General features: G+C 40.3%; 2 protein-coding genes across 4 annotated transcripts in view; one reads left to right on the top strand and one right to left on the bottom strand.

Annotated features, from left to right (window-relative positions):
• LOC125306648 (collagen alpha-1(VI) chain-like) overlaps positions 1-4,161 on the bottom strand; it is a 45,738-nt gene extending 41,577 nt beyond the window's left edge. Inside the window, exons 1-3 of the mRNA XM_048262139.1 lie at positions 4,004-4,161; positions 3,639-3,751; positions 1,044-1,173 (exon numbers count right to left, since the gene is read on the bottom strand). Coding sequence (XP_048118096.1) covers positions 1,044-1,173; positions 3,639-3,723 — 215 coding nt within the window. The 5' untranslated portion in view covers positions 3,724-3,751; positions 4,004-4,161. The remainder of the gene's footprint in view (positions 1-1,043; positions 1,174-3,638; positions 3,752-4,003) is intronic.
• A 7,466-nt stretch (positions 4,162-11,627) lies between these two features.
• The window catches only part of LOC125305956 (collagen alpha-6(VI) chain-like), a 45,741-nt gene continuing 33,523 nt past the window's right edge, over positions 11,628-23,845 (top strand). For 2 of the 3 annotated variants that reach the window (XM_048261045.1, XM_048261044.1), the window contains exons 1-9: positions 11,628-11,691; positions 12,134-12,183; positions 18,454-18,550; positions 18,692-19,300; positions 19,629-20,210; positions 20,388-20,942; positions 21,274-21,888; positions 22,004-22,570; positions 22,683-23,240. In XM_048261045.1, coding sequence (XP_048117002.1) covers positions 18,475-18,550; positions 18,692-19,300; positions 19,629-20,210; positions 20,388-20,942; positions 21,274-21,888; positions 22,004-22,570; positions 22,683-23,240 — 3,562 coding nt within the window. In that variant the 5' untranslated portion in view covers positions 11,628-11,691; positions 12,134-12,183; positions 18,454-18,474. The remainder of the gene's footprint in view (positions 11,692-12,133; positions 12,184-18,453; positions 18,551-18,691; positions 19,301-19,628; positions 20,211-20,387; positions 20,943-21,273; positions 21,889-22,003; positions 22,571-22,682; positions 23,241-23,845) is intronic. The other variant, XM_048261046.1, reaches the window with a different exon arrangement.

Here is a 23,845-nt window from a genome sequence, read left to right as displayed (position 1 = left end):
GGCGTGTCGAAAGCCCCGCCCTGCTACTTTGAAAACAAAGAAGGCATGGATGTTGTTGCTTGGAAGATGGATGTTGCTGTTGGCAACAGCGTGACACAAGTTAAGCTTTTTTTAAGTTGGCAAAAGTTTGAACTAGCCAACTAGCTCTGCTGGTGGGAAAACGCATGGGACATGAGTTGTAGCGCTATACTATTGCGTGCAGAGGGAATTTCATCCCGCCCCTCGGACTGAGCACTGCGAATGGCGAGTCCCCAGACCCTACATCTTGATGTGGGTCTGGCTCGTCAGGCTATGTTTGCCTGTGACAGCCAATCAAATATGGCGACGAGGCCGCCAAACAGGAAGTGGGCTTACATCTCAGCGACGCTTTGATGTATTAAGTCCAAACTTGGTACAGGGACTTAGTATCTGATTGTGAGGACACAGTAGGAAATTGACATCATTTGGCCTCTATAGGAGGCACTTTGGAAGTGAGCTCAGTCCAAACTTTAATGTATGTCCAAACAGGGGACTTAGTATCTGATTGTGAGGACAAACTAGGAAATTGACATCATTTGGCTTCTATATGGGGCTCTGCAATACAGGAAGTGGACTCGTATCTCAGCAACGCTTTGATGCACTAAAGCCAAACTTGGTACACAGACTCGGTACTTGATTGTGAGAACATGCCCAGAAATTGCCATAATTTGACCTCTAGGAGCACTGGAATAAAGTAAATTAGCTTATATCTCAGCCATTCTTTATCCAATTGCCATCAAAGTTGCTGTGAGTGCTTGCTCATGCCATGGCAATGCCATTCCTGCTAGTACTGCTATGCCCCCACATTGCTGCTTGCAGCTGTATTTTTTAGATGCATTTTCAAACTTAGAAACATTTCTTCTCTGTTACTTTCCACTTAAAGGAAAGTATGACAATGAAAATGAGCCTTGAAACATTTGTAAGTAAACAAACACACAGGCAGCAACTCAACAAACAACATACAATTTTAAAAACTTTGACAAATGTTTTTCGAATATCAATACTGGTTCAAAATAATTGCAAACCTCATATTCAGCTGGTCCACAAAGTCAAGTGCAAACTGCTTGATCTTGTCCACAAAGGAGCCGTAAGAGTTTGCCCTTAGGGCCACACTTTCAGACGTGTCCAAGACCATGTAGACATCCACTGCACAATCTAGGGGAACAGATATTTGCAACTTACCAGATGGAATCAGGTATACTTGTGAAGTCTTTGATTTACAATCACTGATACATACAGTTTGTATTGCAATGCCTCAAGGCATCTAGTTTGAGCAGGCTTGATCAGGCTCCTCTCTAAATGAATGAGAGATTTGTAATTCCACATGGAATGATCAACCATATTATATCAACCATGAATATTGTGAAAAAAATATTTTGTTTCTGTAATTTATTTATGTGAAACGTTTATTAATGTACAAGTATATATACCTTAGATATCCATTACACATAGTGAAATAGTGAAATATAGTGACATTTCAAGCATTTTTTTCCTGTTTAAATCTTGATGATTATGGCTTATAGCTTATGGAAATAACAAATCCAATATCGTAAAAAAATTTCTAACAGGAATGTCTGGTTCAGTACACACAACCAGAATCATGGGAAATACTGCAGACTTGACTGTTGTCCAGAAAACACTCACTGACACGCTCCAAAAGTAGGGTAGGCCACAGAGGGGCTGGTATGTATCTGTATCTGTAAAAATAACTTGACCATTTGAGGTCTAAAGTCAGTGGAAAATATATGTTGCATTTCATTTGGAAGTGTCAAAATTAAACAACTCACTTGGTTTTTCTGCTCGCCGCCATCTTCAGAGAGTGAGTTGTCCAAAACCTTTCTAAACTATGTGTACAAACAATGTTCTCAATGCTCGAGCTCATATGTAGAGACACTGATGATGCTTCGATCAAAGTTTCATGTTGTGTCGAGCCTTCTTAGTGTTTTAAAAATAGCGATTTTGACGCGATCATGTATCAAAATAGTAGTGCCCCTACGATTCCCATTCAAAAGGCCATTTGACCCGAAAACGACAACACAGACAAGCTTAAAAGTGGCGCTTCGGACATAATTATGCTTTTAAATGAAAGTTTGACTCGAGTACATTCACAAAAACACCCTAGGATGCATTTTGGCGAAAGTTACGCTTTAAGTGTTTTGACATTATGTTAAAAGTGTGGATGATAAGTCATTTGTGGGTGTTTTGCACTAAAAAATGTCCTTCAAATTACATACCACCTTTAAATTAGACTTTGTTAGACTTGCACCTTGCCCAGCACACTGGGCCCTTATGTCTAAGACAGATTAATGCAATGAGGTTAAACCACCCCATGATTACAGCTTCAATCTCTTCAAGATGTTTTGACAGATGGGAGTTTGCTTCTGTGGACAGTTGTTGTGCCGTAAACAGAAGACATTAGGAGAGGGCAGCACAAAGATGAGGACAGTCCTACATTTCAATTCATTAAGTCAAATAAAAATTTGAACTGATAATGATAATAATAATGATGTTAATAAATAAATTAATTCAAACAATTGTGTCCAAAGTAAGTGATATACAGTACAGTTTGATATTTTGATCAGTATCCTATGTGTTTTGGGGGACAGTTGGCTGGCTGACGCAAGCATCAGCATCAACCGCATAAGCGTCCAAGTGTCCACAGGAACCCCTGTTTGATTCTGACCGATATACGACATTTCCCGACCCCACCCCCATCTATCTCTCCCTCTCATTTCCTGTCACTCTCTATCCAATGACAAAAAAGCCCCCTATAGAGTTACTTAAAAAATATATTGTCTGTGTTTTGAAAACTATGACCTTGGAAGTCATACAGCTTACAACTTGTTACACCCACTGAGTTGTACAGAAACACATGTTACTAATGTCTCTACTAACGCAACACATTTTCAGTTCCTCCCCTTTTTGAATTCCAGCATGAAAGGGAATTCAATAATTCTGCACTGCACACCACTGCCTCAGTGTTCAGCTCCTCCACTACAGTGTAGACCATAGTTCTAGTAATGCACAAAGGCAGGCAGGCACAGTTATGCTTCTTGATGAGGGCACACAACATGACAACCCTGAATAGTGTGAAATGGACATACGTTTTGCTGAGCTATTAGAGATTTAGGCCAAGAGCAGCCAAAAGGCTTGAAGAAGGAAATGCCTCCATAGAGCAAAGTGATATCAGCTGGAGAGGCAGCAAGTATAGTGAAACAAACAAGTATGTGGTTTGGGTGGTGCTAGCATCTACACACTCTGCGACCAGTCTCTTGGAAGTCTATATTTTATAATCATGAACAGTGCCAAACGACCATTTACAGCAACAGATCCACATAGCATGATCCTTAAAAGCTGTTACACACAGCTGTGTTCATTATCTCATTATGCTATGATGTTTGTTTGAGGTAATGCCCAGAACATGCCTGTTCGAACATTAATTCGAATGTCTGGCAAAAGAACAAAGTCAAAGGATTAGGTACTGTATGCTATAACCTACATCGTCCATTTTCCTAATTGCAACAGTATCACCAATTACAGTGGAAAATAGTTTAACATACCCCATCGCCCTGACATAAGTCACAGCAAAAAGGAAATATTACTACATTAATGGTTCTTACCATAGAACAGTTCAACATCATTTTGACGAAAGGAACATGCAATGGTCATCCATGACAGTAAAACCGAAATGCCGACAATATTCATGCTGATTTTGGAGATGCAACTTCAACACCTGGAACACAAATGAAATAGAAATAGAAATAGTCATAAAAAGCGTGGCGTTCGAGCACGCTATTTTTTTAACATTCTTGGTGTCCACTACATGGCCACTTTTCAATTTCTGGTTAGTAGGCTGTGTTTTAATTTCATTTAATTAATTTCACTGTGATAAATATGCATGTTGTTATGGAAGCAGCAGGTCGCATGTAACTGAATGTATCATGGCATGAATTTGTCGTGGCATGCTAAAACAAATTAAACTCACCTTGACTGTAGACTGTAGTACAGGACATCAGCTATCAACAAAACCCATGCAGTTGAAAGGAGGGATATGAAGACAGGCCGAAAACAATACGAATAAGAAAATCACCTCATTTTGAATTGATTGAAAACGCGAAACCCTTTCGGACCACGTGATGCACCGCTGAGTTATACCTGACAGATTTTTACACTGCCGTGAAACGGGGTGTGCACCTGATGGAGGATCCTCCCATATTTTCCTTACAAATACAGACGTGTTTTGGGCATCAGCACTGAGCGTACTCATTTCTATCACCTGCGTGTAAATGGCAAAATGTCCATCAGGCCAAACCAAAGCAAACCAAATAGGATTTCTATGTTTTCACTTTTCAGCTATGAAATCTGATACGAGACGATCCTCAGGCCTGAGACGATCCTCAGGCCTTGAATTTGTCATCCCTCATATCTCTAAAGAGGTCAATGATTGTAGCTCTCCACACGTGTAGACCTATATCCCGTGCATCAGCCATCTCAATTTCGCATTCATATGGGTAGAAAAATCGGCTCACAACTTTTTTAGTGGGCAACAATTTCAGAGAATTTCCTTCAGCTCATCTAATCCTAATCCTAATCCTTTCTTGAATTTCCCCTGGGGATCAATAAAGTATCTATCTATCTATCTAAGACTAATGTAGCAATGGCTGCAGTGTAGGCACATAAATACATGTGTGTCTCTCTTCCCAAGCCCCTCTATTCATCATTTGCCTCCTTTGTACTCAGACAATGTCTACAGCTCCTGCCTGTCTTAACACGCAGTCAGGGCATTCTAACCCACTTGACCAGAAGAGAGGACATCTATCTACAAACATCTACTTGTTGACACACATGCATGATCCCCGTAGAGAAAAAAAAAACCTGAAACAATATTCTCCCTTTCCCCTCCTGTCAGTCACAGAGAAAGGCATACACTGGGGTCACCAAGGAAACAAGGCTGTCACCATAGGAGCTGTGCCAGAGATGACCGTGTTCTCCAAAGACCATGTATGAATCACCATGTAAGAGCTAGAAAAACAGCAGAAGGTGCTTTTTCAAACATGAGGTTAATCTTTACTCGTGAATTATCTAAGGTGATGAAAGTATCAGATGTGGCAGACATCTCAGTATCTTTGAATTTACTATCACTTTAAAATATGTGACAAGTATCTCTGACAGGTATTGCCAGTGTTCATCAGGGGCAGACGGACACTATCTTTCTATCTACAGTATCTATAGCTATCTATCTATCTTTCTATCTATCTATCTTATCTTATCTTATCTTATCTTATCTATCTATCTATCTATCCATATCTAAAGCAAGAAAGAGAAAACATGTTACTGTAGGCTCCTCAGACAGACAATAAAGTATGTCTGTCACAGATAACTTTAGCATTCAGTTTAACTACAGTATGATAGAATACCACGACCTGAGACATCAGCACCTGTGACATCCTCTCAGTACTTATAGTCTTTGCATCTGAAGCATGTTTTGTCTGGTTCAACTGGATGCATTATCAAAATAACGTCAATTGTAAACATGCATTTAAAACTGGCATCCTACAGGCAACATCTGTACTGTAATTAGCCCCTCGAAAACGAACCCATCACAGATACAACCCCAAAGCCATGCTCTCTTTGTGCATTTTTACAGCAGCAGTCTACAGTGTTTTCTACCTTCACTTTGACACTATTCCCTTTGTTTAGAAATGGGAGACTGAGCTGGTGGATTAAGAGCTGTGTGAGAGAAACTCTTGTGGAGTCTCTCCCCAAACTCTGGAGCGGGCTGTGACTTGTTAAGTTCACCAGGAGGTGTGGGCTGTGTGCATGCAGATGTGTGTGTGTGTGTGTGTGTATCTCTCTCTCTCTCTCTCTGTGTGTGTGTGCACCCATGGTGATATGAGGGAACACTCCTATCTCCACTCTTCATTCGTGTGTGTGTGTGTGTGTGTGTGTGTGTGTGTGTGTGTGTGTGTGTGTGTGTGTATATATATCTCTTTCTCTCTCTCTCTCTCTCTCTCTCTCTGTGTGTGTGTGTGTGTGTGTGTGTGTGTGTGTGTGTGTGCACCCATGGGGATATGAGGAAACACTCCTATCTTCACTCTTCATTCGTGTCTGTGTGTGTGTATGTGTGTGTGTGTGTGTGTGTGTGTGCAGTGTTGTGAACAATTTGGTCATGTGGTATGAGCATTTCTAGGGCTTACTCCCCAGGTCACCATCTCACTCTCACACACCCACACACACACAGGCCACCTATGTCCAGCAGCTACTAATATGCCAGTCATTGTTGAAACTGAAAAGGTGTGTGTTCATCTTCAAAGGTTTTCAAAGTTGACAGAATTCAGGTGCCCGGGAGTTTCAGGCCCAAGACTGGCCAACGTTTTCCATAGTGGAAATTGGATAAATGAAGCAACATTTCAGCTCTTACTATCCTGTAGTTTTTATTAGTACCATGGTTAAACAAATGTGTACAGTAAAGGTTATATAATAATTCACTTCAACTGAGAAGTTAACAAAAAATATTCCACTATTCCACAAGTTAAGAAAGAAAGAAAGAAAGCCTTTGAAATGTAGCCTATCCCACACTTCCACAAAGAGGCATATTGAACTAATATTTAGGCTACATGTTTTTTGCATGGGTAGGCTATATTGTTGTTTGGTGATTTAGCCTACTCCTTTACTACACCCTCTTCTGAACAAACAAGGCATATTTATCATGTAGGGTAATTGCTCTTACATTAAATAACTTTAATTTATCCTCTCTACTTGTCCCTGTAGTCATGGCCTCCTCATCACTAATTTCGGGCTCATCATTTTCAGTGGTTGACTGGTTGATCTGCTGCCATCCATCCTTCCTGACGCTTGTGTCTACTGTAGGGCCGGCTCGGCTATCCTTATCTGAGAAAACGTTTTGGAAAAGACGGGCTATATGGACCCAACCAATTCTTTTTGGGAGGGGAGAACTCCCTCAAGTAGGCTACAACCCATGCAGAGGCATTGCATTGGTGTCATGCACAGAATGCGGAGCATGTCCTACTGAAAAGATAGACTAACGTGACAAATGTCAATATTTTTTTCTTCGACCAGCCCAAAAGTGAAGCGGCGAATTCTCCCGATTACCTACCCCGGGCCTGATTCAGTCTTACTCTTCTTGGACTGAATACAAGTCCTGCAATGCTAAATAGCCTTTCACAGGCCGCTGAGGCAGGTAGCTGAGTCTTCAGCTTCACAGAAAGCTGCCAATGTACAGAAACATTTCTTGCAAATACGGCCACGGGTGTATGACGTTCACCACTATCGTCGGGGTGGTCGTCTATGATAACGGGAGGTCCTCCAGTAGGTGCTCCTGCTTCCATGGCGGTTTCAGTTGTGCGTCCTCCTCCTTTAGCAACAAACAAGCTGAAATAGAGCGCTGAGCGCGTCGCGTAATGCAATCTAGGAGCAGTGATTAAGCCAAACCTCCCTTATTGCAGTCGCACACATTTCTTCTAATTTTATGTTTTAGTAACGAAAAACGAAGATGCTTAGTGGAAATATAACGGAGTAAAAGTATACATTTTATCTAGGAAATGTAGTGGAGTAAAAGTGAAAGTTGACATAAATTTAAATAGCGAAGTAAAGTACAGATACGTGACATTTCTAGTCAAGTATTTGTACTCCGTTACATTACAACACTGTGTGTGTCTCTCTCTCTCTCTCTGTGTGTGTGTGCACCCATGGTGATATGAGGAAACACTCCTATCTTCACTCTTTGTTCATTGCTCCTTTACAGGAGTATGAAAGCACCCAGCTGTGCCCTGAGGATTACACATACTTGTAGTTAAAGCAAATACCATGCAGCAGTTGAGGCAGCATGGGAACACCCAGGCTACAGTTGAGATACTTTAGGTGATATTTCTTTCAGGTGTAGTAATACTTGGACACAAAGAAGAAGAATTAAGTGTCGATCCTACATTTCTAACAGTGCAACATTGCAACTGGGAAAAATTGTGAAACTGACTGCTTCAGGGTTTTATCACCAGATTTATGGCATGAAGGGAGACATCTCTTTTTCTTTCTCTCTTTCTCTCTCTCTCTCTCTCTCTCTCTCCTTAATGGATGATGTCTCACTTATAACCAGTGTTTGGAATAACGCCGTTTAAAAGAATGGCATTAGGTAACAACCAAGGTTGGGTCAGATTACTTTGAAATGTAATCCATTACTGACTACAAATTACATGGCAATTTTTGTAAATCAGTAACATAATCAGTTGGATTAGCAAAAACATGTAACATAATCTGATTACTTTAGGATTACTTTTAGATTTATTACTTTAGATTCAATAAATATGCCCATTAAGTAAAAGGCACCACCACAGAATTGATGAAAGAATTCTCATTCTATTTTTCTCCACTCTTCTCCAAACATGCACAACTCAGCTTAACCTTTATAAGGGCACACCTGGACAAATAATTTAGCTTTCGCTGGATTTTTTTGACCCAGGGACATGGCCTGAGATTGGCATAAAAAAGGGAAGCATTAAACCCAAATTTCAATTGTGGGGGTGAGAAAATTATTATTTTGAGATGTTTTTCAACCTGGGGGACCTGGTGACTTTCTCAAAGTAAACGGTAACACTAAAACAAGAGGCTAGGAGGAAAAGATCAGGCAGTGTGCCGAGAGACCTGCCCCAATAGTATATAAGTTAGTAAGTATATCTTTTGATTGCATTTCTCCCAATCCGTGAATTAGTGAAGTCGAACCGGCAAGCTCAAAGGCCGAAGCCCTAACCAGTAGGCCATGGCTGCCCCAAAAGGTAGCATTTGAACATTAAACCACACAATGATCCAAAACATACAGCCAAACAAGGCAAGAAATGATTAACAGAGAACAATATCAACATTTTAGAGCGGACCTCAAACCATCAAAAAAGTGAGCACAAGGCCAAAGTGATGGCAAATAATCGTTCCTGCCTCAAAACCTAGATTGCTGCTAAAAAGGTGCAGTCGACAACCATTGTGGAGACATGAAGAGGCTTAGTGGGTATTATATGAACCATTTTGTGAGCTGTGGTGGTAAATAAAGATGTTTCCAGTGATTGTTTAAAAAGGGTATGAATAATTTTGAACACGCAATTTTTATTTCATGTTTTTGCCACATTGTCTTGCAACCTTTTGGCATGTGCAAGTGCCATTTTAATTAAGAACAAACATATTGGTCAAGAGAAAATCAATATTTGCCAGGGGTATGAATAATTTTGTTCTTAACTATATCTTAAAAAAGTCTAAAAAGTGAACATCTGAATGAACTGGTTGTCAAATTAAAAGATAGGCTAAAATGTAATCAGGTAATCCCCAACAATGTAACTGTAATCTGATTACACAATTTTTTTATTGTAATCTGGGCTGATTATAGTTACTTGATTTTTGTAATCTGATTACGTAATCCAGATTACATGTAATCCGTTACTACCCAACCCTGGTAACGACGTTATTTTTTCACTAAAGGGGTAATCTAACTAATTACTTTTCCCGTTGTTACAACGCCATTAACGTTACTGGACGTTAAATGCGGTGCGTTACTATGCATTGATTGAATAAACTGTGTAATCCGAACGCACCCTGGCTCACAGCTAGTGAGGAGGTGGGTTAATAACGACATAAGCGATTATGATTGGCTATAGCAGAGTCATGTTTCATGATAGCCAATCAGAGCCTGTGTTTTTACACACTTGCCAGCACACTTGCTACACACACACACGCAACCGCTAAATTAGAGATTCGACGAAACAGCAGAGGTCAGGAGCAATCCCGAAAAGTTGCCCTTTTCAAGGTGGAGACATAAGCACTACTTCAAATTCATCAAGGCAAGAACGTGCATGTAATGTGTACATTATGCCCAGGAGCGAAGACTTTGTCGACATCCGTTGTAAGCAACTCTAATTTAATGAAATATCTCACACAGGCATCTAAAGCTAGTGGCCAAAAACACCGATACCTCCACCACAGATGATAGCTCGCCATTCACTAGCAAAGAAGGACTCGGAGCAAAGACCTCCAAGCAGCAAAAGCTAGATCTTTCTGCCTCACAACAAAAACCTATGACACAGGCTGAAGTCTACTATAGGTCTGTCGATGTGCAATATCTTGATTTTCCCCTTGGGGATCAATAAAGTATCTATCTATCTATCTATCTATCTATCTAATAAATATTGAAAGTTATGTAGCCTACAAACACCTGTCTGTTCTACTCATTTCAACTGGCTGCTCAAAACTGCTAAAAAAAATCCAAAATCTTTGACATATAGCAACTTTTTTTTTGTAACAGTAACGCAAATAGTTACTTTCCCTGGTAACGAGTTACTCTTATCATAAATTAATTCAGTTAGCCTACTAACTCAGTTACTTTTTGGAACAAGTAGGGAGTAACTATAATATAATTAACTTTTTTAAAGTAACGTTCCCAACACTGCTTATGACATCGATTAAAAACAATTTCTCCCCAACAAGTCTTTCTGCTATTGGGAGTGTCTTTCCTTTTGAAATCATTTATTTGGGCACATGACACAGCCATTTGCAGGTGCTGACTGTGTCATATATTTGCCATTGAAAAAACTCAACTCAAATTTGAAAAACGTTGTTAGCAAATACACTCTGAGGGCTCTGCTCAACCATAGCAAACACTGAGTGGACAGGGTAAATCTGATTGCATGTGTCTGCCTATATATTTTCACTACATATACTCTGTATAATTACTCTGCACAATAACAATAACGTTGAATCTAATCTAATCTAATTCTGTGTGACTAAGAAATTTGAATTTAATTGAATTGAATATGTGCATTGCTGCATGCAGGCCTGTCAGGTGCAATTAAATAACCTACTGCCATATTGGAATGGGATAGGCCTAATTATTCAGTAATCTGTGGATACAGAGGGCTATTTTCGAATAATCAGTCCACCTGCACTGAAGAATGACAAGCCTTAGGCATGAACATCTTATTAATGGACAAGGGTTGTCAAATATATTTAGCAACCAAGTTCTACCTCACCTGCTCAAATAAAATGGATTTTAAAAATGTCTTTGAGGCATCTTCCATGTACATGTCATGCCCTAAGCATAAAGTGAACTATGATGCTCACTTTAACATAAAAAAGACTAGTCTCATAGCCTACTGATTTTGTCCAGCTGTTTAAAACCAAGAGGCAACAAAGCTCTCTAGGCTACTTAGTAATATAGGCGTTATCTAAAAAGAGCAGTCCGATTAGTTCTAATTTAATGTCGTTCTGTAGTCTAGACTCGATGAAAAGGAGAACTTTAAGTTAACTGTTATTTACAGGTCTATGCTCACACTGGTTTGGGATCATTATGCTTTCTATTACAGTAAGACCCCTCCCAGGCATAATTTATTGAGTTCATCTGAAACCACACAACTAGACATTGGAGTTCGAGTTCAGATACCTCGCATTTCCGATATGGCTATTTTTAACGACCTAAGCTCTAACTATTAAAAAACGTCGCTAACCGTAAACCAAGAATTTCTTGAGAAAAGCAGCGTGATTGATTCCCTTATAGCCAACCTTGTTACAAGAGACCTAGACATCTGGGCGGGGTGTAAGTAAGCGCCGCTTTCTTCACATATAGTTCTTCTGAATATCTCAGGCTGAGGAGCGAGAACTATCAACTGTATACCAGTCAATGTAAGTATGTTAAACTGTAGCCAATTTACGCACGCTGCTTTTTTTTGGGTCGATGTTGCAAAATAGCAAAAGTACTTCTGGAGGTAGGCTAAACGTGACTATATATTATTATTATATTAATGTTATAAACCCATGGAAAAGGTTAAAATCCAAGACTAAACGTGATTGTATTAGTACTGTAATTGGAAAGGATTATTTTCAGCGTGTCTTGAATTGTAAAAGGATCTAGAATGTTTTGAATAATGATTGTTTAGGCTGCCAAGGATATTTACACAAATTACACAAATTAACCACAGTCTATTAAACATCAGGGAATCAAACAATGTACGGAATTGGCATTTAATTCCAAGACAAAATGACGACTCTGTCTAATTGTCTGTAACATATTAAATCATAAAGCTAAAATAAATTGCACATCGTTAATCTTTCTTTTTCTTTATAGAAACATGTCTGAATGAATAATTACAGGATCGAAGGATATTACGTCTACAGGTAGTATACTTTTTTGTCTCTTCAAATGCCGTGTCATCTGTTGGGGAGATAGCAACCAAAGCAAATGCTTCAGTTAGGCTTAAATATATGCTACATAATGCAATTCCATTCAAACAAAGTTAATGTAATGCCCAATGTGTCTCATATTTGTGCTGTGCAGTTAAACATACAGATTGAAATGTTCAAACAAAAAACACTGCTGTAAGATAGCTTACTTAATTGTGCTGTTGCAGTAGGCTAACTAGTAGTTACTAACAAGTAATGAGGTAAACCGACTAACAACCAGTGGAAGAGCAGATAATGTTATGCACACTACTGGCAGCAGCTTAGAACAGCAGTCTGTCAGACCAAACAAGGTGTAGCATTGCAGCTCTCCTCTATCCCAGCAACATGTATTTCCGCTGTAAGTGGATCATAAGTGAATGATCAGGCTTCCTGTACATACAATAAAAACCTCTTAGCTGATGATAATGATGATGTGCAACATGTCACATCACATGTATCAGAAAGTCCATAGCAGTTTGCCTTAAAAGGACACCAGGCAAGCCTGATGCTTTTTCTCTACGAAACCCCCCTCGCTCGGTCTGAAGCTCTTTTCCTTTTCTTTGCATCTTCCGTCAAGGGTTTTCGCTGCTTCTTCGCTGGCTCTGCCATTATACACACTTTTGCAACAATCTCTAGCGTTTCGTTAGCCTGCCTCTGTGCTGTAAACTGATCCTGCTTCGGTCGGCGGGTAGGATACACCGAACTTGCAAGTGGGATATTCTTCCTACAGGCAATAGGGGCGGGCGAGAGAGCCTTCATTCGCCCCGTAATGAGTCATTTAACCACGACTCACGAAGATGATTAATTAACACGAAAACGTTGCCTGGTGTCCCTTTAGCATTTGTGTTCCCAGCATGTTAATTGCTCTCTCTTTTACATCACTGCATGATGTGCATGGGCAGATATTCAATGTAATGTATGTCAATGTTGCTTTTTGTCATCACACTTTAAGATAACTTTCTTAATGCAAAGCTTATTTGGATTTTTTTCTCCACTGGTGATGTTGCATAATGGGCAGTTTCCGTCTGTATCAGTTAATAAGAAAAAAAAATCAAAAGCACAGTGACAGGCTTTGAACGGATGAGGGCAGCATCCATTCAGGAGCAGTTTCCCCCTGTTTTTGATCATATTTCACATAATCTTCTGCAGAAAGAAGCAAGGAGAGCATGACAATGAGGGAAAGCCTAATCAGCATAATGAACATCTGGAAATTGAACTCTTTGACTTGTGCATATCCAGGTTAGCGTGATCAGAAAGACCCTATGAAAGTTCAGTGCTTCATGTACTGAATCGATTTGTTGAACAACAAAGAACCTTGAAGCATATACTGTTTAAGTTCGCCTATGGGTGGCCCCTTGTTTCTGGACTTTTTGCATATATCCAGACGACCAAGTAACGTCTGTTTACATTCACAATTTCAAACATCTGTGCTCCTATTTACATCTGGCTTTCAACTGAGCTTATGATTAATAGTCTGTCTATTTATTTTGTCAAATATGGTCATAAGGAAATGTTTGGTATGCTTTGATGAGATTCGGTTTGTCAGACTTATGCTACCAATAATACATTAGAAGACTTTGACTTAGATTTGGGAAAGATTCTTGAAAGATTGGAGTCTTTTAACTACAGTAATAACCCCCATTTAAGCTTTACTCAAAGGACTACAATCTTTCAAAAATCTTTCCCAAATCTTGTCAAAGTCTTCTGGTGTAAGGATGGCTTTAGTGCACACAGATATCTTAAACTGACTCTGTACCAACACAGTCTGTATTTGCTTGTTCCAGCACTGTTCCACAAAGTTGCATAGTGCAACACCAGGCATTCTGTGTCTGTTGGCAATGTCACAGACACCATTCTCTATGTTATGTTAAGTCGGTTTTTGATGCGGTTATCTTGAGGCAAAAAACCTATTGTTGCTCTAACTCTGCCTGTTATGTTAAACATTACAAAGTGTTTCAAGTGTTCCTAACCTTTCATCTGTGACTTATTCACAGAGGTTGTACACACTGTACTAATACTTTCTAATTTAAACAAGCTCTGTGTACATTAAAAAATAGAAACTCTGCAAGCCCAATCTGATTCACTGATATGAAAAACTTTAATTGCTAGTAATTGCTGGGGACATTTTGACTGAACAATGGACCAGATTTGATTACAAAGTCATGTTCTCAGAGAGCTGGAAGATGCCTAGCCCACTTCCTTTGGAGAATAAATAAGCATGCTACAATTACACAGACTCAGGGGACTGAATCCAAACCTACAGTAAATGCCTTGGAGTAGACCCCTCTTTAGTCAATAATGGACGGATGTTGCTGCCACTGATCCCCACAGTACTCCCACTGATGGTTCGCTTTTTTCAGGCACATTCTTAATTAGGTCCAGGTGGCTCATATCTGGAGGATTGCCAGTTCCCAACACACAGCTTTAGGCTGAGAGGGTGTGTGATGTTATTTTCAGTCAAAACAATCTTTACTGCTGTTTTGAATATGTATAGGCTATATTTCTTTCATAACGGTTAACTACAGTATGAAGAAGGGAAATGTGTGTTGTGGTGGAGAAGTGGTAACATCACAGCCTGACAGTTGCTTGCTTGCGTTGCGTTGCATGCTATGTTCCTTGTGGTTGCATTGGTTGATTGGATGGATTTGGATTAAAGTGTCTGCTAAATAAGGAAGCTTAAACTTTCGCATGTTTAAACTTTCATTTTAAACATGCTTGGTCATTTTAACCTTATTCTGTACCATGCCTGATAATACTGACTCAGATACAAAGCATTTGTTTCTTTGCTTTATTATTCATATTTGGCTTATGGCAAAAGCACAGTAAGTATTTCCTTGCAGATGTCAGTTTCATTATTCCACGGCGAGAAATAACCCCTTACAATGAGTGTTTTATATTAGCCGAGCCCCTCCACTGATTCGGCAAGCTCAGGAGGAGAATGCAAAAGGAGGACTTTCCCTCTGTTCCTCTGTTTGGTGATGGATGGCATGTCTGCAAGACTCACTCCAGAGGAAATGAATTTTTTTCCTAATGGTGAACATCAAAAGAAATACCATCGTTACGTAACAAATGGTCACAGATGTCTTTAAGGCAACTGCCTCTAGAACAGTGTTTCTCAAACGTTTTCAGACCAAGGACCACTTAATCAACAAAAATTAGACCTACTTCAATAGTAAATTACACAATAGGCCTACTCACTGAACCACTTTGATTGTATTATTGTGTCAGAGAATTCATATGATTTAAATTGGCATGGCTTACATAGGCAGTGTTGCTGAAATGTTTGAATTTACATACAAGTTGGTTCAATATTGCAAACAACTCATCTATATTATGGTTATGGTTATGGTTATGGTTATGATTATGGATTTAGCAGACGCCTTTGTCCAAAGCGAGAGATATTATATTTTACCACGTCTGCTTGCGGACCACTTGGGCTAGCTTGCGGACCACCAGTGGTCCCCGGACCACACTTTGAGAAACACTGCTCTAGAAGACCTCTCCAATGCCAAGCCTAGCTGCTTGATACAGGGGAACCCCCCATGGAGTGAGAGAAGTGCCCAACTGAATAGACCTGAAATTTTAGTACCAACACTGCTGAGGACTCTGGAGATACTCTAGACTAGAGAACACCTCTGTGCCTTCTTCTCTGATTTAACGCAGATTTAATGGCTTCCATGTGGCCTCTGACCGACACGTCATTTGTTACCATGATAGCTTCCTGAGTTGGTGACCATGTAGGAGTCCTGGCAGCTGTTTAGTATTGACAATGGAACCACAGATGCACTCATCACAGAGAGATGGTGTGTGACATACGGCCTGTAATACTGACTTGTGCAATGTGCTCTTCTGACATAATTAATTAACCAGCTTCTATGCAACGAACTTGTACAATGTACTGTATTAAAAATCACCACCATCATCAACAAACATTGTGAATGTGCCATAGCTTTGGGTAGTATCATGAGATGTGAAGATATAGTCAGAGGCGGACAGTACACAGCTTCATTACTTGAGTAAAAGTACAGATCAGTACAAAAAAGTACAACAGTCAGATGTCTACTTAAGTAAAAGTACTGAAGTACTTGTTTTTAAAAGTACTTGAGTATCAAGAGTACATTTTCTAAATATTGCATTACTACTGCCACAGTGCTTACATTTATGTACAGAAATGTCCTACATGGAGTTATGAAAAATGTTAATGTGGAGAATGTAAAAGAAATTGAAGTAAAATTTCATCTTTTTACCATGTTGCCAGAGATGGGCAGTATTTATATATACATGTATTTAAAATATGTATTTCAAATACAAAATACTATTTTGTAATTGAAACGAAAACTATCATTAACTTGTTCAGCAAATTGAAATAGTCTGGCGAGGTGGGGCCACGGGTTGGCACATTCCCGGCATCCAGTAACCTTCTGCGTCTTCATCCATTGTTTCGTCCATGGTTTCGTCTCCTATCTAAATCTGACCATGGAGTTGACTTTGGTGGAAAGCTGAAGGTAATTGCTGATAGGCTGTCCCAATCAGTGGCACCTGCACAATCCAATCACGTTTGAGAGGGAAACAACAAATTGAGGGTTTCCGAGATTTTTCTTTTTTCCTTTTTTTTTAGAAGAAGTAACGGGTACTCACGGTTATAGATAGAAATGTAGTGGAGTAAAGAGTACAATATTTGCCTCTCAAATGTACTTGAGTAAAGTCATCGTACTCCCCAAAAATGATACTCGAGTAAAGTACAACTCTTAAAGTCCCTCAAAATAGTACTCAAGTACTGTACTCAAGTAAATGTACTCCGTTACTGTCCGGCTCTGGATATAGTATGTCAAATGTAATCAGACACTGGAATTTCTATTCGGTATTTATGCTGTTTAATTTTGACTGTGATAGCACCACAGCTAGGGTGACCAGATGACCCGGGTGAAATTCGGGACAGGGACAGAGGGTGTTACACGTAGATGAATTACAAAACTGCACCAAAAATCTTTTTATGCCATTTTTTTTATCTATAAACTAAACTGTCGGTCATTAAGAAAACATAATGATTGTGTTGTTGTAGCTTTGTGTAAGCCAGACATCAGCAACAATCATTATAAGACCAATCACTCCTTCTCGTGGCTTCCTGCACTTTTCCTGTCCTCACTGCTGCAATTTGCACACTCGTTTGTGTTTTTTTTAGCGGCGTGTTCATCAGGACACCAGACTGAGCCTCCATGTCAATAATGAATGAAAATTAAGTATATAAGTATATATACTTTTTTGATCCCGCGAGGGAAATTTGGTCTCTGCATTTAACCCAATCGGTGAATTAGTGAAACACAAACAGCACACAGTGAGCACACAGTGAGGTGAAGCACACACTAATCCCGCGCAGTGAGCTGCCTGCTTCAACGGGCAGCTTTCGGGGAGCAGTGAGGGGTTAGGTGCCTTGCTCAAGGGCACTTCAGCCACGGCCCACTGGTCGGGGCTCGAACCGGCAACCCTCCGGTTACAAGTCTTATTGTCTTATTATTATTATTAGCTTATTATCAATGCGTGTTATCAATTTTCTACAAATACAGGACTGCTGCAGGCAATGAGCTGCCAACCACCATGAATGAAAAGTTCTATCAGACAATAGCATACTCAAGACTCTTATCTTATTAGGCTACAGTTTTCGCTACAATTAGGACAGGATTCGGGATTCAGGACAACCAATTGCATTTCGGGACTGTCCCGAATTTTTCCGGACGTCTGGTCACCCTAACCACAGCAAAGAAAAGAGTCAAAGTACATAGACTGCACAGAACACAGAACATTTGAGGCAATATTTGTTACTCATCATCAAACAGAACAATACAGACAACAATACAGTGAAGACATCACTGAAATTATTTGCATAAAGCTGCACTAAATTGTGCATTGCACACAATGTGGGTGCTGTTCTATTCTATGCATTGTTCACATTGTGAGTGCTGGTTTTTACACAAATATTACTTTCATCACATAGCTGTCGTTCCATCTGCTGTCCTCTCAGTTCTCCTCTCTGTTCTCTCCAGGCCCACAGCGCATGCCATGTGCTTTCCATCTTACAGCTTAGAGAAAGAATGGAAATGAATTGTGCTTTAAGGGATGGCTATCTTTTGCAAAGCCATGTTGATGGCTACCATGGTCTGTTGTCAGTTGAAATACAAGTAACTTCTTTACACAAAGTCATTGTCTTTTACATGTTATTTATTTCAGGCTTTCAGAAACGCTGTGAACATGGCAAAGACTTGTGTTCTTTTTGGTGCCATGATCGCAGCATCTTGTTTTCTCCTGAGTGCATCACAAAAAACAGGTAAATGTATCTCTGAAACAAAACAGATGCCTTATGGTTATCAGGAACTTTCTGACACTTTCTGGTAACAATTTGAGTATGACAACTGTCTGTCAATCGGATTGATTTTCTTTCACTGATGAGAATGAATCTTTCTCCCAGAATGCACACAGGAGGCTGTGGCTGATATTGTCTTCCTGGTTGATGGCTCCTGGAGTATTGGATCAGAGAACTTCCAGCGTATCCGGGAGTTCCTCCACAGTCTGGTAGCCAGCTTTGATGTGGCTCCAGATCATGTCCGCATTGGCCTGGCGCAATACAGCAACACCCCCCGCACAGAGTTTAACCTTAACACCTATCAGAATAAACAAGAGATTCTCGAGTACATTGACAAGCTGCCGTACCAGGGTGGCGGTACAATGACTGGCAAGGGACTGGACTTCATTCTGAAGGAGCACTTTGTGCAAAGAGCAGGAAGCCGTGCCGGAGAGAATGTGCCCCAGATTGCTGTGGTCATCACAGATGGCCAGTCACAGGACAACGTTGAACCACATGCCAAGGACCTGAAGAATCAGGGCATCACCATTTACGCCATCGGCATCAAAGATGCGGACGAGGAGCAGCTAAAGGAGATTGCCACCGAGCCCCATGACCAGCATGTGTACAGCGTCTCTGATTTCAGTGCTCTTCAGGGCATCTCTCAGAACATCGTCCAGGTGCTGTGTACCACCGTGGAGGAGGCCAAACGGCAGACCATACAGGTTCCTACAGGTAGTGCAATTCACTTAATTATTAGACAGAAACCAGCATTTGAAGGTTGTGCGCATTTGAAGGTTGTGTGTTATCTTGCAAGTACAAATACTAGGCGTAGTAGAGAGGAATTAAATTAAATTTCCCCTTGAGGATCAATAAAGTATCTATCTATCTATCTATCTAAATTAACATGTAAAGAAGAAAGTAAAGAAGTTAAGAGAAACATTTTGTGTACTTAATTTTAAATGGCATTCTGATGTCAATACTTGGGTTGCTAAATCCTCTGCTATCTCTAGTGCTCAACTTGCAAATAAATATTAATTTATTTATCTTTTTATCGTTTCAGATTGTCAACAGGCAACTGTTGCTGACATTGTGTTCCTTGTGGATGGCTCAAGTAGCATTGGTGTGGATAGCTTTAATCAGATGAAGCAATTCCTTCAATCATTTGTGAGTGGACTTACTGTGGCATCAGACAAAGTGCGCATAGGCCTAGCTCAGTTCACTGATGACACGTACCAGGAGTTCCTGCTGAAGGATCATGACAACGTCAGAGATGTACTTAATAAAATTGCCCAGCTCCAGTTCCGTCAAGGAGGAACTTATTTGGGAAAGGGCCTCACCTTCCTTCACGATAAGTACTTTACCCCAGACGGAGGCAGCCGAGCTAACGTCCCAAAGATTGCCATTGTGATCACAGACGGTGAATCCTCTGATGACGTGGCAGGACCAGCCCTAATGTTGCGGAGAATGGGGATTGTCATCTACGCCATTGGTGTTGGCAACTATGATGCCAAACAGCTGCAATCTGTTGCCAACAAACCTAGTAAGCGCTTCTTGGTAGGCATCAACAACTACCAGGAGCTGCAGAATGTAATAGACAGTATGCAGAAAACCGTTTGCACCGCTGTGAATATCCAAACAGAGGGTAAAGTGTATTATTTTCTTAATGCTTTGACACCTACAGATCAACTTGGCCTCGATATTAGCAACATTAAAAATATACATTATTTAATATACAATTCCATTGTTCCTTCCAACTGCGTCTAATGTATGATTTTATCAAATTGGTTTATTAAGTCCTCTCTTTTATACCTTGTTTCAGATCTAACACCAAAATATGCTGATATTTTCTTCCTTGTGGACAGTTCGGCTCAGTCACAGATTCAGGTCATAAAACAAATGCTTATTCGACTTTCTAATCAACTCAACATAAACATAGACGGCAATCGAATGGGCCTGGCTCAGTTTGGTGATACTGTCAAAGTGGATTTCAAGATGAACCAGTTCACCGCAAGATCTGATATCGTGGAATATTTGAAAAGATGGAGATTGACGGGAAGTCGGACGCGTAACACTGGAGAGGCAATAACCTATGCCCGCCATAATTTTTTCACTTCGGAGAATGGAGCCCGTGGATTTAAACCCTATTTGGTGCTCATAACATCAGGGAAATCAGATGATAATATGATCAAAGCGTCACGAGTTATTAAAGCACAAGGCGTGACTTTACTTACTGTTGGGCTTGGCCAAGCTGACAGAGTGGAGCTTCAGACCATTGCAACAGACCCTTATATCTATTTTGGACAATCAACTCAACAGACGATAACAGACATCAAGGCTGCTGTTGACGAGACTGCTGATGCCACTGTTAAAACTGGCAAGTAGTGTTAAAATGTATTTATAATGATTTATTTGTCTGAAATATACATTCCAGTTTTACCATACATAGTGAAGAAATCACAAAACAAAAGCTGTACCTCATAGACACACACTTTGTTCTTTCTGTGTGGATCGCTTTGATAGTATGCTAGCAGTTAGCAGTCTCTGCTGGCTAATATTAGTATTGCATTCACCAACAAACCCAAACCTTTTTTTAGTAAATTAATTTAGACGTTGGTTTCTATAACTGAATTGTTTGTTTATTATATCTGGCTTTATATGCACTGTTTACTTTTTCATTTAATGCCATCTTGCCATCTGTGTTTCAGAGTGTACAACAGCCAAAGTAGCAGACATTGTGTTCATTGTGGATGAATCCAGCAGCATTAATCATGCTTCAGTAAACAACTTCCAGCTGATGCGGGCATTCATGGCAAGAATCCTCAAAGACCTTGATATCAGCTCAAAGGGTGTGAGGGTGGGCTTAGCCACTTACAGCGATGACCCTCGACCCGAGTTCTACTTGAACACATATGATAATAAATTCGATACTTTGCAGAGCATAAAGCTGCTACCATACCATGGGGGCAATACATACACAGGGAAAGCTCTGACATTTGCAATGAACAACATGTTTACCAAGGAGAGGGGCAGCCGGCGTGACAGTGGTGTGCAACAGATTGCTGTAATAATCACAGACGGTGTGTCTCACGATAACGTCAGTGGTCCAGCTCTGAAATTGCGTGATTTAGGAGTTAAAGTCTATGCAGTGGGTATTAAAAATGCATCTATGAATGAACTGCGAAAGATAGCCACTGACCCAGTTAGGAACTATGTGGTATCCATTGATGATTTTGTGAAACTTAAGTCAATGGAAGCAAATCTGACTAAAAGAATTTGCCGTGAGATTACGAAACCACCCACACCACCACCCAAGGAAAAAGGTCAGTGTCTCCAGCAGTGCTTGAAAGTGATAAATTTACATGAAATAAAATGTAAATCGTCCCAGGATTGTGTATTTTTATAGTAATTATCTTCTGTGTGCTTTTTGTCTTGTAGACTGTGTCCAAACAGAGGAAGCAGATTTCTTTTTTTTGATTGACCACTCATCCAGCATTGCCTATGAGGATTTTGACCGAATGAAAACGTTTGTTTTGGAATTCATACGGATGTTTCCTATTGGACCAAAACAGGTACGTGTTGGTCTGGCAAAGTTCTCAACCAGTCCTAGCCTGGAGTTCAACCTGGCCGATTACACAGACAAAAAGTCTTTGGAGAAGGCTATGGATGCTGTCGAACAAACTGGAGGTGACACTTATACAGGTGCCGCTTTAAATTTTATGAGCCCGTATTTTGACGAGGCTGAAAAGAGTCGTGGGGGTAAGGTACCCAGGTACCTCATTGTAATAACAGATGGGGAGTCACATGACAATGAAGTTGTGAAAAGGGCAGCAAAGAGATTACGCCAACAGGACATCACCATTTATGCCATTGGGGTGAAGGATGCCAATAACGCCGAGCTGCTGGACATTTGCGGTGATCCGAAGAGGAGGTTCTTGGTCAATGACTTTGATGCACTTAGACCACTGAAGAATGATATCGTGACACAAATATGCACTGAAGCAGGTGAACCAAATGTGTTTTTATGATTGAAGTATATGACTTTATATAAATATTTTCAAATTGTGTTCTTTGGACTGTAAATTGGTTTGACTAAGCTCTGATTTGTCCCATGCAGCATGCAAGGAAATGCTGGCTGATGTCATATTTCTGGTGGACAGTTCTGGAAGCATTCACCCTGCAGACTTCCTCATGATGAAGGCTTTCATCAACAACACAATTACGCGGTCGGTCATTGGGCCAGACTCTGTGCGCATGGGGTTGCTGCAGTTCAGCACCGTCCAGAAGGAGGAGTTTTCTCTTGACAGCCCCCAAACCCAAACTGACCTTGTGCAGAAAGTGAACTCCATGAAGCAACTGGGTGGGGGAACTCTGACTGGTCAAGCTCTCAGCTTTACCTCCCAGTACTTTGACACCTCAAGGGGCGGGCGCCTCAATGTCCCAAAGATCCTGATCGTCATCACAGATGGTGAAGCCCAAGATGCCGTTAAGTTGCCTGCGCAGGCTCTGAGGGACAAAAATATTATCATCTACTCCATTGGTGTGGACAGCGCCAATATAACCCAGCTGAATGAAATCAGTGGCATCACAGACAGGGTGTATACAGAGAGAGACTTTGATGGCCTCAAGTTTTTGGAGGATAAGATCTTCTATAAGATCTGTCATCCTGACACTAGTAAGTGATTGCAGTCCACAGAGAGATGAACAATGCTTTAAATGAGACAGAAAATATATTGCTTTTGTCCAAAAAAGAAAGAGCACCTGAACAATTTGTTATCTCTCTAATCTTTCTTCTGTCCTTTCTTCTTCCCTTCATAGTCATTGAATCAACTATAAAAGTAAAAATCTACACACATGTTTTCCCATACATGAATTAAGGGTAGACTGAACAAAAACAATGAATAACTTCACTAAAGGATATTTCATCCTTTTGGTCAAGGATTAGGATTAATCCAAGAAACTGTCTACATATGATTTTTGTCCAGTGACATTGCTGTTATACAAAATGTCTGTGTGCAATATAGGGCTGCACAATTATTACAATCGTAGTCGTAATCGCAATATGACATTTGGAATATTGAACTGAATCAGATCATTCACATTCAAAAATCATATAGCAAATCGTAATCGCAATATCTGTCAGACAAATCACAGGTACAAATTTTCCCCAAATCATGCAGCCCTAGTACATTAACATGCAATTGTATTCCCAAGCAATACTTTGTCACACACACACAGACACAATATCTCTCATGCACACACACACAACTGTTTTGTGTC

The sequence above is a fragment of the Alosa alosa genome, chromosome 13 (genome assembly GCF_017589495.1).
Source record: "Alosa alosa isolate M-15738 ecotype Scorff River chromosome 13, AALO_Geno_1.1, whole genome shotgun sequence".
Taxonomy (NCBI): Eukaryota; Metazoa; Chordata; class Actinopteri; order Clupeiformes; family Clupeidae; genus Alosa; species Alosa alosa.
This window is presented reverse-complemented; position numbering and strand designations above follow the sequence as displayed.